We start from the raw sequence: 14,933 nt of genomic DNA on the forward strand, positions 1-14,933 counted from the left end.
GAGTGACGATGGAGATTGGTACCTTCAATGTCTAAACTGAGTGATGATAGAGAGTGGTACCCTCACTGAGCAAGCTGAGTGATGACAGAGAATGGTACTCTCACTGACCAAGCTAAGTGACAATGGAGATTGGTACCCTCAATCACTAAGCTGAGTGATGGCAGAGAGTGGTACCCTCACTGAGCAGGCTGAGTGACACTAGAGAGTGGTATCCTCACTAATGCTAAAGAGCTGGACAGAAACATCCTCAGAAATGATTAATCCAGATGGGGACAGGAGATAGCGATTCCTTAACTATGCTATGAGTATACTAGAATCCAACAAACACATAAACAAGCCCTAGAGTGATTGATCTTGATTCAAGAGTGATAAATGCAGGGAGACAAGAGCTTTGGGGGGAGGGGGTTAATAATCCAAAGGCAGTGACGACACCTCAGGAGCAGCACCCTTGCAGTGGGATCCTGACTTCTCTAATGAAAGGAAACAAAGTTCATACACAGACCATAGAAGATGCCACATCTTGTGAATCTAGGAGGTTTGGTACTGGTCAAAAGGAATGAAAACTTTTAGACAGAAGGTGGACGCAAAAGAAAGAGCTTCTCACAGCCAGATGTGGAACCTTTTAAGCAGTAAAATAAACATTGTACTGGATTTCATACTGTGAAAACACAGCTATCCATAAACCATACAACTACATGTAAATAATCAAATATATAAATAGGAGAAAGATGAACTGTGCTTCTCAAAGTAGATTCCCTCTAGGAGAGGTACAGAGAAAGAGGAACATGTCACAGCTGCAGACAGGGCCTACAGGGGAGCTTAAAATCAGGTCAAAGTTTAAAGAGAAGGAGCTTTGCACCCTGACATTCCTCTTCCCAGGATATTTATCAATTGAGAAGGCACAGAAAATAGTGTTAGAGGTGACATCTGGCACCTTAACCGATAGCCCAAAGTCGGAATGGGCACTGACAAGACAGATCACGAAGCTCGGATACGATGCACACCACCATTTCTGATGTATTCTTGTAAAAAATGCACAGGCTTCTTCTAACAGGAAAAAGAGACCAAGACGGAGAGCCATGAAGCACACAAATGAGGACTACTCTAGGAAAGTGTGACGGAACAGATGAGGGAAGGAGGCCCTCCCACTAGCTGAGGAGGCTAGACGGAAACAGCAACTGAATGCACTGCAGGACCCTGGAACTAAAAAAAGAAACCTGTGACAGAACTGGAGGGGATTCAAACACAACCTTAGGTTTAGCGCCTACTGCCCACTGCTAAAGCCTGCTGTCTGACTGTGCTGCAACAGCATGGGGAGCAGAAGGCACTACGTTAGTTTGATGACTTCACTCCTAATCTAAAGCTAGTTAAAAATCAAGTTTAAAAACGACAGTGAAGAACAAAGTGCTGTACAAAATGGTTTTCACTAACAAAACTGTAGTGTCTTACAGTAGTCACACAGCACAAAATACTGTCAACCACCCCAACCAACAAATACAGGCAGAATTACAAGGACACAGCTAAAGTTCCATGAATACCTATGTACATCCCCACATGCCCAACTCTGCAAGGAGACAGCAGCATCAACAGCACTCAGATGATGGAATAAGGTCAAAACCTCGTCTGAGGAAACAATAAAAACCCAAGAGCTGAAGTTCAAGGCCAGCAAAGCAAAGCCTTGAACATGATCTGAAACTCTACAATCTGAAAGCACAGACACACAAGGTGTCTCAGCAGCCGTGCTGTGAATGACACATGGTTTCCATGAAAATAACCTGTTCATGAAGCTAGTCATCTCAATAAGCTATGCAATTTAGGTTTAGATTTCAAATGGAGGCAAGGTAAAAAGGATCTCTGCGAGCTCAAGGCCAGCATGGTCTACACAGCAAGCTCCTGGATAGCAAGGCTACAGAGATCCTGTCTCAAAAAAGCAAAAATATATACATACTTATAGTGTTCACTTACGTGGTCTATAAAATATAGTATGATAAACACATTATAATAATGTAATTACTAATGATTGGTGAAGAAGCTGGAATGGAGTTTCCCTTGCCTGTGTGTGAGCAGCAAGCGGAGACTAAAGTGGCCACAGAAGGCTTCTGGAGTTCTGTTGTGTCTTCAACTGAGCGCTAGTAACAAATGCCACCCCTTGTACAAATGCTGCACACTATGCGATCAGGATACACACACTTTCCTGTGTGCATTTTATACTTCAGTACACGGGGAAGAAGTGCCTGCAGGCTCTTAATCCTGGCCACTTAACTGTCATTCTTCACCTGGCAAGTCAAGGCCCTTTCTTACCTCATAGCACACTTCTCCACCCGAGTGCCACAGCAGACATTTTTCCAATAAGACAAGCTCTTTCCACAGCAATATGTGATAATGACCAACGTTACTTACTGCTACAGCAGTATTCAACTGAGATTCACCACGGACAGAACTACATACTGCACATCTCAGAATGAGCTCCTACTGTTCCTTTCAGAAAATGGCCACTCTTACGATTTGGGGAGTATAATAAATTGGAAACAATTATTAACTTTATTATAAATTAAAAATCCTAAGTTTAGTTTAGCAAAATATCTGAGAAGAGTGTTTCTTGCGAGGAGATCATGAGTGTGGTGGAATGAAAGGAAAGAGCATCCCCAAGTTACAGAGTACTCCCAGCTAAAATCTTCACGGAAGGATAGTAATGCGTACTCACCTGCGGAATCTGGGTGCTCTTCCCACATCCAGTTTCTCCAACAATCACCACGGTCTGATAATTTTCTACCAAGTACAAAATGTGGTTCCTGAGCTGGGAGAGAGCAAAAGAACATGGTAGGCAACCACACTTTGTCTCAGAAGACCCAAGCAAACAAACTTCAACTCTGTGAAATAAACTATTTCCGAGGAGGTTGAATTTTAAGAACTATCAAAATGTGGCTCCAGCTCTCAGAGGCCACTGGGGTCAGCATGAGCCAAGGTGTGGACATAACACTGTAGTGCATGCTAACACTCTCGACTCTCCAATTAAAGACTGTCACCTGTACGAAGTAATACTGCAGGTATATACATGAACACACACACACACACACAAGGTAGTAAAACCAAGCATGATGGTACATGCCTGTGATCTCAGAACTTACAAAGTAGAGACGGGAGGATCAGGAGTTCAAGATCATTTTCAGCTACATCACAAATTCAAGGCCAAGCTAGGCTATATCAGACCCTGGCTCAAAAACACAACAAAAAAAAAAAAAAAAAAAAGTATAGAAACCACATTTGCTCCAGAACTGTCTACTACAGCCAAAACTTGTAACTACCTAGATGTTCATCATGACAGGTGTGTGGTTAAATCAGTTATGAAACAGACTAGTGTGAATGTGTACATGTCTGTGCACAGTGTATGCACATGTAAGTGGGGTATGCACAACAGTTCACATGTGCACAAGGACACTGGGTGTCCTGCTCTATCACTCTGTACCTCATCCCCTTGAGACAGGGTCTCTCACTGATCTTAGACCCCATGGCACTTGAGCTACCAGCACAACCATGGCCATGCACAACTTGTTCTGCGGATGCTGGGATCCGAACTCAAGTCCTCATGCTTCCACGGCAAGAGCTTCTTCCCACTGAGCATCTCCCGGTACCCAACTACTTATATTTTAAAGAAAGGAGGTAACAGTGCTGCATCCAGAGAGGGTAAAAAGGTGAGGAAAGGGATGTGAAGAACTCTGGATTTTATACATCACTTATGCATTACCTAATTAAAAATTATATTTTATTTATTAGCATAGAAAAACAGCAAAACCAAAGTACACAATAAAACATCCATAGGTAACTGACCTCCTATGACCACTCAGTGGGAGCAGGTTTACCCACTAAAAAGCCCCAGAAAATCCTAGTGTCCTGTGTGCTTAACTTGAGAAGACATTTCTGAACTTGTGGTTGATTACGGAGGCTCCACTGTGCCTCATCTGGAAGGAAACCGGCCTGGGGGTCCCTCTGATCAGGGTTCAGCTCATCTACTGCCACATGGCTGAGGTGTTTGGGGGGCATACAAGGTGGGGTACTGACAGGTTCCATCTAGCAAACAAGGTCATGATGATTAGGGGCTTCTGAATTGTTATACCTGGGTGTAGATATGAGTCCTCAGGCCCTAATGGGAAAGTCTTCTGGAAGAATTTGTTAAATTTCTAAACAGTGGAGGCAGGTAGAACCCAGGTACCTGCATTTATACACAAGTCCACACACAAATAAATCAAGAAAATACAATAATTAAAGAAAAGAAGAAAGAAAAAGCTTCATGTGATGGTACACACCTTTGATCACAGCACTAGGGAGGCAGAGCCTGGTAGATTTCTAAGTTCGAAGCCAGCCTGGTCTACAGAACAAGTTCCAGAACAGCCAAGGCTACAGAGAAACAATGTCTCAAAAATAAATAAATAAGTAGAAAAAGAGAGAGAAAAGAGACAGGAAGTAAGAAAAGGAGGGAAGGAGAGGGGGATGGAGAAAGAGGAAAGGAGGGAGGGAGGGAAGAAAGGATGGATGGATGGATGGATGGATGGATGGATGGATGGATGGATGGATGGATGAATATATGCTCTACTGGAGAAGACCTATGAAGACCCCATGCATCCAGGTGTGATGGCACACACCTGTAATCCCAACACTTGGGAAGGAGGCCCATTGGTCCAGGTGTGGCTTAGCACTGAGTTCAAAGACAAACAGCCCTTCAGTGTGAGTGCCCTTAGATGCAAAGCTAGAGGCTGGTCTAGGAGGCGCAGGAGGAGGCTGCATCTGTAGAAAACCAGACAGCAGCACATAGGACTGCCCTGGGCAGGAAGGAACCAAGGGCAGTGACTCCAGCTTCGTGTGCTTTAGCCTAGTGTGGACAGACACGACAAGAAGATGGCTACTATGGAGACGGGAAGAGACAGGGAAGTACTGTCGCCAGGCTTAGTGAAACTGGGAAGCCAGTGAGGACAGGCGTGAGCTTCAGACAAGGGAGCTGGCATACATAGACACCTTTCACAGCAGTGCCCATACCTCAGAGAGAACGACAGCTGCAGAGGTAAGTCAAGGGGAGGTTGCCTTGGAAACGGGCTGAGGAGATGACCGGAGGCTGCTTCGGTCAGCTGTCCACTGTGGCTGTGGCAGTGCTGGGATCAAGGCCAGGAGCTCGCCACGCTCGGCCTGGCTCCACCATAAACTTCATAAAGCTACCTTTACATTCAGTCTGAACAGGAGAGAAGCTGAAGGAGCAACACCGTCTTTTCTCCTCCTAGATGGGTCTTTAGCATCTCACAGAGTCCAACAGCTCTTAGGCTCTGCTCTGCCTTTTATCACAATGCACACTTCTCTCCATCCCTCAGCCGGCTCAACTTGTTTTCATTAAGATTTCATTTCACTTGTATGACAGTTAGAAAATGATGAGCAGTCAAGAAAGGTCAACATAAAAACCCAGCAAACAGCCACTTCCTTATTCTTGGGTAGTTACTGTGTCAGGTACCTTATAAAAGCCACAGGTGACCTCGGCCATGCCTGACAGCAATCCCACAAGAAGGTGCTATTAACACATAGCACAGATAAGGAAATGGAAGCTGACAATGATGAAGCAAGGTGACCTAGCAAATGGTGTAACAGGGTGGGACCCTGAAGTCTACTCCAGAATCCACTTCCTTGTGGCTCAAAACCAGTTCCCTTCCAGTCAGGAGTTTGAGGCCAGCCTGGTCTACAGAGTGAGTTCCAAGAAGGCCAGGAATGTTATATAGAGAAACCTTGTCTTGAAAGACAATAAATAAATAAACAAACAAACAAATAAATAAGGTGCCCTTCAGTGGTGAGAAAGCAATGGTAAGCTTATCTCATGTCCTGAGGGTCCCACCCACATATCCCAATCATATACAATGGATAATGTCAAGTGAGGAAAAAGCTCAGACTCTACCAGAGAGAATAAAATGTTTAAGGTCACCTAAAATGCCAAGCAAAGCAACTTAGCTAGATTCCACATGTGGAGAAAAAACACATCATGGAAGGGAATTATCAGCAGTGTATAAGTAAAAAGAACCCCCAAGTCTAAGAACTCACTGTCTTAGTAGGGCTGGTGGCACACACCTGTCATCCCAGCAACTCAGGAGCCTGAGGCAAGAGAATCCCAAGTTCAAAGCCAGCCTGGATTACAGAGTGAGTCCAAGACCAGACTAGGCTATTTAGCAGGACCCTGTCTCAAAACAAAAACTAAAAGCATTGGGGATATGACACAGTTCAGGGGTTGAACACCTGCCTGTCACATCTTTGATTAAATATTCGGCACAAAAAAGAAAAAAACAAAGCAAACGAAAAACAAACAAGCCATGTTATCTTCCACCCAGCTCTGGCCAGCACAGAGACAGGCATGCACGTTGCTGACCATGCCTACTCTAGCCATTCCAGAGACATCACATGAAGCAGGCAAAACTCAAACCTCAGCATCCTCATCAGAGGCTGAGACCAGTATTCACCAGCAACACTCAGCTCACCTCTGAGCCTACTTTCTGATTGCAAGGGATCTCCCACATGGAGATGCCAATAGACCCATCAACAGTGTCCATGGTACTAAAGAACTTCCTTCACCATAGACAAGGAGGTTTGAATGTACTCAAGTTTACACTTTTGTCTCTTGCAAGCTGAGTACCCGCCATGGCATGTGCACTCGTAAAGCTGGGTGTCTGATAGCCTCACCAAAATCCCAGCACTGTCTTATTAAGGACTGCAGCACTAACTGATCTCTTCCAAATTACCAATTAACTGTGTTAACTATGTCTTTTAAAAGAAAGCAAAAATTGGCCATATGTTAATAACAGGTTGACTCTGGATTCACAGAAGTTCAGTGTTACTGTGTCATTTTCTGTATCTAAAGTCGTTCATAATTGAAAGCAATTTCCTATTTCCTAATATGCAAGATCTAAAAGAAAAATCTTAAGGACTTCCCAATCTTAAAGGGTTCTCTCCCCCTGTGCCTCCCCAAATGCAAACACACACACATTCCCATGCTTGCACACATGTATGCACATGCACACATGCACATGTACACACACATACACAAACACACACACACACTGGAATGGGGTGGGGATTCCTCTGGCTCACTGTGACTTATAGAACCATTCAGTGATAGTCCAGTTCCTCCAGTGACAAGCTCACAGTATGGGCCATAGACATACCGTACCTTGAACACAGGCAGTTTCTGCCGTTGCTGCTCTATGGAGAGGGCAGCATAGGGATTGTAAATGATGGTCGTCCCAGAGTTCTCAGCGACACTTTGTCTCTCTTCAGAGATGCTGACGCCCGGCCCCTCTGTACCTGCAGCAGAAATGGTTTTTTTCAGATTCTGATGTAGTAAAAAAAAAAATGGGTGTGTAAAAGACAGATATACAAAAGAAACAATGTTTTTGATTTCAAACTACTAAAAAGTATTAAACTTTGTGGTTTCAAAAAGTTAAAGAGGAAGAAGAGGAGGAGGAGGAGGGAGCAACAGCAGCAAGGGAGGTGCCCGTCAGAACACTAAAAAAGTCCCTGAAAGTTTCAGTGCAGAGTCTAGAACAAGGAATATGGCAGTCCTGCCAAATTCTGAACAGAAGACAAAGGAACCCAGCGGGAATCTGCCAAGGCCAAGGCCAAAGCCTGGTCCTGACAGACAGCAAGACTCAGAGACAATAGGAACCAGGGGCTCAGGCTGCCATGGCTTCCCCCTCCCTCACCTCCTGCACCTCTTGACAACCTTCCAGCTGGGGGTGGTTTCTCCACAGGCTGCTGATGGCCCAGAGCTCCGCCCACAGACCGCCAGTTACCCAGGCACCCAGGAACAAGACAGCCTGTATGAATGCTTCAGGGTGGGCACTGCTCTAAGCACTAGAACCCAGCCCTGGGCAGCACGGGTGCAGGCTGACCTTCACGGACTCAATGCCTCTCACGTGCTGTCTCCCAGGAGAATGAACCTTGGTACAAGAATGACAGGGAAGTGCCATGTAGTGAAAGGAAAGGGACTTCCAGTGCTAAGTGTACAATGCATAGGGCATTGAAGGGGGCTCTTTATACTGCACCATGCGGGACTCGCTTCCCCTTAGGTAGAAGGCCTAATACGATCCACCTACCACAGTGAGAGCAGCTGCATGTGACCTAGGGTAGTTACATGGAAATGACCGTCCCAGAAACACCGCAGGGTAGATTAAAAAGCAGACAACCACAGCACCTAACTCAAAGCATGATAAATGGAGAAGGCAGACCCCACCAAGAAGTATGGGCTCCATATGATCAGTTTCTGTTGCTTTCATTGCCAACTTGTCTGTGTGAGCCAAGGGCAGAAGTAGGTGAAGATACAAGTGAGACTGGAGAGACAGCTCAGTGTTTAAGAGCACCTGCTGCTCTTGCAGAGGACCCGGGTTCAATTCCCAGCACACACACAGTGGCTCACAACCATCCATAACTCCAGTTCCACAGGACCTGATGCCAGACATGCACAAGGTGCACAGATACACATACAGTCAAAACTCACACACATAAAAATAAAACAACAGGAAGGGGCTGGAGGGATGGCTCGGTGGTTAAAAGCAGTTGCTCCTCTTACAGGGGACCTGGTAACTCACAATCAACTGTCCGGTTCTAGAGCTCTAACAGTCTCTTCCGGCTCCATGAGAACTAGAACATGCACAGTGCATAAAATACACATAGGCACACACTCAAACATCAAAAATAAAAATAAATCCTTTTAAAGTAAATAGATATAAATTAAATGAGAAAATTCAGCTCAACATAAGGAAGACATATCTAAATGTCAGAGCTGTTGAGCCACAGAGTGTGCTGCCTCGGGAATCAGGAAAAGCTCCCTAAGTTCAGAAGGTTGCACAGCCCCTACTGGGGGCATCTCAAAGATAATCACCAGAAACAGTAACTTCTGAGTCTTCTGATCTCAGAACCTGCAAAGCCACTGAAAGATGGGAGCTTTGTGGTAAGGTTAAAGTAGCGACTCCATTTTATTTGACACGTTGGTTTTTGGAGACACGGTCTCCTGACATATCCCAGGCTAGCTTTGACCTCCCAATCTTGCATCAGCACCAAGTTCTGGGACTAACAGGCATATGCTACCACACCCAGCATTCTCCATTTCTATAGGGCTCCAGATGGGATTAAGGCCACGAACTCCCCTCCTGAAGGAAACCTAAGAGAACACAATGTATCTGACAGGAGCTCCAGGGCTGCAGATTCCTGGAACCAACCTCAGGGCTCCAGCAGCTTCATCTCCAGCCCTGTTCCAGGTTCTTCCAGGAGCACAGCTGCCAAACAGCAGGTAAGTGGGGCACAGCTGCCTGCTAACCTTCTGCCAAATGGCTAACCTTTCTTTTGAAGAGAAAAAAGGCAGAGCAGGGTTGGAGAAGCAGATTTCCGGTCCTCTACTTACTACTACTATGTCCTGACTTCTGAACTCTTGGACAAGAAAACTACAGCAGAGAGTACTGTATCCTCTTCTGCTGTTTTTGTTCAGAATGCCCCTCTTCCCGAAACATCGAAACCATGCCAATATGCCTGCAGTATCTGAACACTGTTCACTGTACCACAGCTGGCTCACAGCCGCCCCCCCCCCCCCGGGGCTTGGTCCCTCTGTCTCTAACCTTACAGCTGGTAGGAACTTTTACAAGAACAGCTGCTATCATCCGCACTGCCTTTTCTTCTCCTTACAAAAGGCTTCATTCAGCCGAAGAAGCCCAAGGCTGCTCTCTGTCCATACATGCCCCACAGCCCACTCTGTTTTTAAATCAGGAGTGTGTGCCATGCTGCAGGGAGTGGCATTTTTGCAATTTTCACAAGCCATTAATACTTTCATTTCCCCATCAGTAAAGCAAGGCTGACAACAGCACCCAGTTCAGAATCCCTTCAACCTAGGAAGCCAGAAGAGGGTGTTGGAGCTAAAGTCATAAGTGGTTGTGAGCCATGCAATTTGGGTACTCCACAAGAACAGCGAATAGTCTCTGAACCACTGAGCCATCTCTCCTGTCCTACAACACAATTCTTACCATGAGTCACATAAAAGGAAAAAAAAAATCCTCAAAGCAGCTCAATAAAGCTTCTGCAAGGCACAAGGTTAGTCACCATTAAGTACTTGTTGAGGGAGTAAATGAAAATGGAGGAGCCCTTCTAACCCATACATGTGAGCCAGAAGAAAAAGTGAGCATTTTCTCCTGGAAACCTCAGGCAGGTCGCACAAGGCTAGTATAGCACTCGCCTAAGTTAGAGAGAAGAAACAGTATTTAAGGGATCCACTCGCACCGCCACTGAAATGTCTCAGATGATGTTGTTGCTGCTGACCTGGAGAAGATCTTTCTTGTCAGTTTAGTCTTATTAAATGGGAGTCTTGAGCTGTAGCTCAGGATAGCCTGAAACTCACTCTGTAGCCTAAGCTAGCCTTGAGCACTCAATCCTCCTGCCTCAGCTTCCCAAGTGCTGGAATTACAGGCATGTATTAAAACATGCAGAAAAATATTTCACTTAAAACATCAACCATTATTTTCCCATTTGGGAGCCAAGCTTAAGGATGGGTCTGTAATCCCAGCTACTCAGAAGGCTGTATCAGGAAGATCACAGTTAAGGCGTGTCTAGGCTAGGAGAGAATTCAACACTAGCTAGGCAACTGAGGAAGACCCTGTCTAGGCAGGGAGGCAGGGAGGGAGGCAGGGAGGGAGGCAGGGAGGGAGGGAGGAAAATCTGACAACTCTGAGTCCATATAACAATCAGGTGGAGTGTGGTACCACATATGCAGATTGCAGTGCACACATCTCCACTGCACATGAGAAACCCTCCAATCTCATCACATAGTATTCCATTACACTCTTCCCTTATGTAATAGTCTGTCTAAAAAGCTCCTGTAGCTATCTGAACCTGTACTTTGAGCCTACAAGACATGCTCATGATTCCACAATCTTACCTTATACTCAGCTCCATCCACCTCCCTGACCTGCCTTTCCCACAATCCATTTTGTATCTTGAGTTTGCTCAGCTGTGAGAATATCAACTCATCAGAGAGATGTTGTTAATAGTTGATAAGATGCTGTAAGTCAAAGTGGCTGGCCCGGAGCTCAGAACCTACCAGGCTACTCAAATCTCACTAAATCAAAATAGTATACCTGGGCCAGTGGGTCCCCAACTTTGATGCATGCTAGAAGTTCCCCAAAATATTTAAGACATACTGCTGCCCAGTTCCTGATTTCTTGACAACAGTGAAAGGACACCTGAGGGGTTTTGTTTCTGTTTGTTTTTGTTTTTGTTTTTTTTAGTTCTCCAAATAATTCAACTATACAGAAAAATTTGAGACCTGCTTACCTAGGCAGTCACCCCACCCAGACCCACTTACCCTAGGCCATTACTCCATCCACAGCGCAAAGAAGTTATTACTGTCTTCACCTTCTCTTTACCTTTAGTGTCTAATGGCCCCTCCTGTCAGCTCCCAGGCTAGAACTGAGGTTTGATATTCATCCCAGACTTCAGTAGCAAGTGCTCTAAAGAGAGGTCTTCTTCACTGTATCACTGCCAGAGTCAACTTTCCAAAGGAAACCTGGGAAGTTCCCTGCTGAGATGCTTAGTGCGTGTGCATGCGTCTACACATACGTATGGACATGCATGTTAAGGTATGTGCATGGAAGCCAAAGGACAACTTTGTAGAGTCAGTTTTCTCCATCCACCCTTGCATGAGCTACGGGGATCAAGCTGGAGTCATCAGGTTCTCACTGCAAGCACTGCTGCCTCACTGGCTCAGGAACCCAAATCCTTTAACTTACCAAGGACAGTTCAAGATGAGGTACCCTCCTACCTTTCCAGCATCACCTCCTGCCATTCCCCAAAATATAGCCACAATTAACACCATCACGGTATTCCACAATTGGGGGCTTGTGGACAGCCTTAAGACACAAATCCTACTTTCAATGGCCTGGAGAGCCATTCCCTACCTCACCATACACAAACCATAGCAAGCTTTCTTCACCCTTCAGAGTCCACTCCAAAAACATGACCGTCTCTGTGCCGCAGTCAAGGCCCCACCCTCCGCCTTCCTCCCTCTCCTTCTATACAATTACGATGGCTGTGTGCCTAGCGCCAAGAGGCTTTCATTTAATCATTTAATCCTCACAGCAATCCTCTTATGTCAAATTACCCATAAGGTAACAGAGATGGGAACACTCACGTGGCTCTGCAGGTCACCAGGTAAGTGGTAGGCAGGGAAGGCACTGCAACCCAGCGCTTGAGCCCATCTTGTTTATCATCACCTCATCTGCCTTGCTTAGAGTCTCTTCCAAATGGCACACAACTTCAGAATCAGTTATGAGAGTACCTCTTGAGAGCGGGGCCTCGAGAACGGGGCCTCGGGCATGTGTGCCCAACCTCCTGATTACAGGAATACACTTTCGATGAACTAAACAATGGGACAGACTCTAGGAGTAATTCCAGGTTCTTTAACCAAAACGGTACCCTGGTACCACATGATAAACTCTTTAATAAGTAAATGGTATTTTACTTATTAGACAATCAGCTGAGGCCTGGAAACGCTGAATCATGAAAGTGTCACCAAGGGGAGGGGGAAGGATATATATGAAGGGTATAGTTGAGGGGGGAAAGGACAGAGATGAGAGCAAGGAAAGAGATATCTTGATTGAGGGAGCCATTATTGGGCTAGCAAGAAACCTGGCACTAGAGAAATTCCCAGGAATCCACAAGAATGACCCCAGCTAAGACCCTAAGCAATAGTGGAGAGGGTGCCTGAACTGGCCTTGCCCTGTAATCAGGTTGATGATTATCTTAAATGTCATCATAGAACCTTCATCCAGAAACTGATGGAAGCAGATGCAGAGATCCATAGCGGATCTTTGGGGTAAGCTCCCAAAGTCCAGTTGAAGAGAGAGAGAAGTGATAATATGAGAAATGGGGTCAAGACTGTGATGGGGATCTCCACTGAAACAGCTTACCTGAGCTAATGGGAGCTCACCAACTCCAGCCTGACAGTGGGGGAACCAGCATAGGACCAAACTAGGCCCTCTGAATGTGGGTGGCCGTTATATGGCTGGGGTGAACTGTGGGGCCACTGGCAGTAAGACCAGGATTCATCCCTACTGCTTGGCTTTTGGAACCCATTCTCTTTGGAGAGATACCTTGCTCAGCCTAGAGATAGCGGTAAGGGCCTTGGTCCTGCCTCAAAGCAATGTGCTAGGCTTTGTTGACTTCCCATGGGAAACCTTACCCTCTCTGAGGAGTGGATGGAGAGGGTATGGAGGGGAGGTGGAGGGAGAAGGAGGAAGGGAGGGAGGGAGTGGGAACTGGGATTGGCATGTAAAATAGAAAAGATTTTTTTATAAAAAGATATTAATTAATTAAAAAGAATTAACTGTGTCACTTGCTTGGGTTTATTTCTCTAACACTTAACATGGTCAGAATTTTGGGGACCACCTAAGACACCCTTTAAAAGCTGCTCCCTGTTACCTTTTCTGTCTCATATCATTTTCGCCACAATATAGTGTATACCTCCAGACCATCTGTGGTGCAGGTAGAGGAGAAAAAGAAATATATACAAGAAAAAGTAAGGGTGGGGGCTGACACCGGTTAAGAAGCTGTTGTTTGTTTGTTTGTTGTTTTTATAAGAGGCGTGGACAAAAGGAAGTATCCTACATGAGCATGGTCTGGTATGTATGTATGACTTAATGAAAACCCGGCCATGAAAAAAATGCAAAATCAAAGGGTGCTGTGACGGTAATTATTAGCCTGCAAGACAAAAAAGAGGTGACAGGCACTAGGAAAGAGGGCGTTCACTTTGTAGTAAACATTCAGGACCTTGGCTAAAGCACTGGAACACATTTTCCCTTTTATGAGCCAATAAGTCCAGTGGATACTCCTGACTCCACACCCACAGGACAGGTGTTCGTACCCGCCCACTTCACAGCTGAGGGGACCAAAGCTCGGAGGGACAGAATGCTTGCTCAAGGTCCTCCAGCTACTGCTGCAAAGCTGAGGCAGACTTGAACTTCGGCACTCTGACTTCACAACCAGAACGTCCAAGGCCGTGAGCGGCACCGCCTACCGAGTCCCAGTGCAGCCGCAGGGCAGCAGCAAGACACGCGTGGGCGCCTCGCGATTCCGCATCACTCGAACAAGGTCACCCGCTGCTCCCACCCGGGTTGGGGAGGCCTTGAATTCCTCGGGACCACCGTGGGCTGCAGCATCCACGCTCGCGAAGGGGATGCTACCCAGCCCTCCCCGGTCAGGCCCAAAGTCAAGTCGCCGAATCTACCCAGGTTTCCTTTCGTGCCTTACCGGGTTTCCAGAACTTCACAGGTCCCAAGGGCGCAGCCATGCTGGGGTGAAAGGTCACGAAGAAGACTCCGCCCCGCTAAACGCGCGCGAGTCCCTCGGGGCTCGAGGGGCGTGGCCCGCGAGCGGACTCAGCCTGGGTCCCAGGGAAGGTGAAGCCACGCCCCTAGTGGCACCGCCCACTGTGGACCATGTGATCGCGGCTTCTTTAGGCCGGTCCTTTCAGCTCCTCCCCTTGGTCCACGTGACGCCGCTCGGCCATATTGGCTGGGAGGTTGGCTTTCCCACCCTGCTTAGGCGCTCTGGGCTCACGCTAACTTCTGGGAGCTCGCGTAGCCGAGTGTGCACGGAGGCAGTGCGTCCCTGGTGAACGGAGAGATGCTCATATTTACACGCTGTCGCAGCTGTGTCCCTTTTAGTCTCTTTTTTCATACGGAGAGATAATAATGGTATCTGCCTCCTGCTTCTAATGACTCAGTTAATATTTCTGTGTTCCCAGGGACTGTGGTTTCTTTTTTCCCAGGCGGGGGTAGAGCAGGGATGAACTCAAAGTGAATTAACGCTGGATAAGCAGTAGAATGATGCTGATTATCAGCAAGTAAAACTGAAATGTTAACGCGTCTTCT

The 14,933-nt window shown here is 46.4% G+C and overlaps 1 protein-coding gene across 1 annotated transcript in view; it reads right to left on the reverse strand.

Annotated features, from left to right (window-relative positions):
• Dhx35 (DEAH-box helicase 35) overlaps positions 1-14,379 on the reverse strand; it is a 60,062-nt gene extending 45,683 nt beyond the window's left edge. Inside the window, exons 1-3 of the mRNA XM_013352230.2 lie at positions 14,311-14,379; positions 7,193-7,326; positions 2,705-2,797 (exon numbers count right to left, since the gene is read on the reverse strand). Of these exons, the coding sequence (XP_013207684.2) occupies positions 2,705-2,797; positions 7,193-7,326; positions 14,311-14,350 (267 nt within the window). The 5' untranslated portion in view covers positions 14,351-14,379. The remainder of the gene's footprint in view (positions 1-2,704; positions 2,798-7,192; positions 7,327-14,310) is intronic.
• Between the last annotated feature and the right edge of the window lie 554 nt (positions 14,380-14,933).

Source organism: Microtus ochrogaster, linkage group LG8, assembly GCF_000317375.1.
Source record: "Microtus ochrogaster isolate Prairie Vole_2 linkage group LG8, MicOch1.0, whole genome shotgun sequence".
In the NCBI taxonomy this organism is placed as follows: domain Eukaryota; kingdom Metazoa; phylum Chordata; class Mammalia; order Rodentia; family Cricetidae; genus Microtus; species Microtus ochrogaster.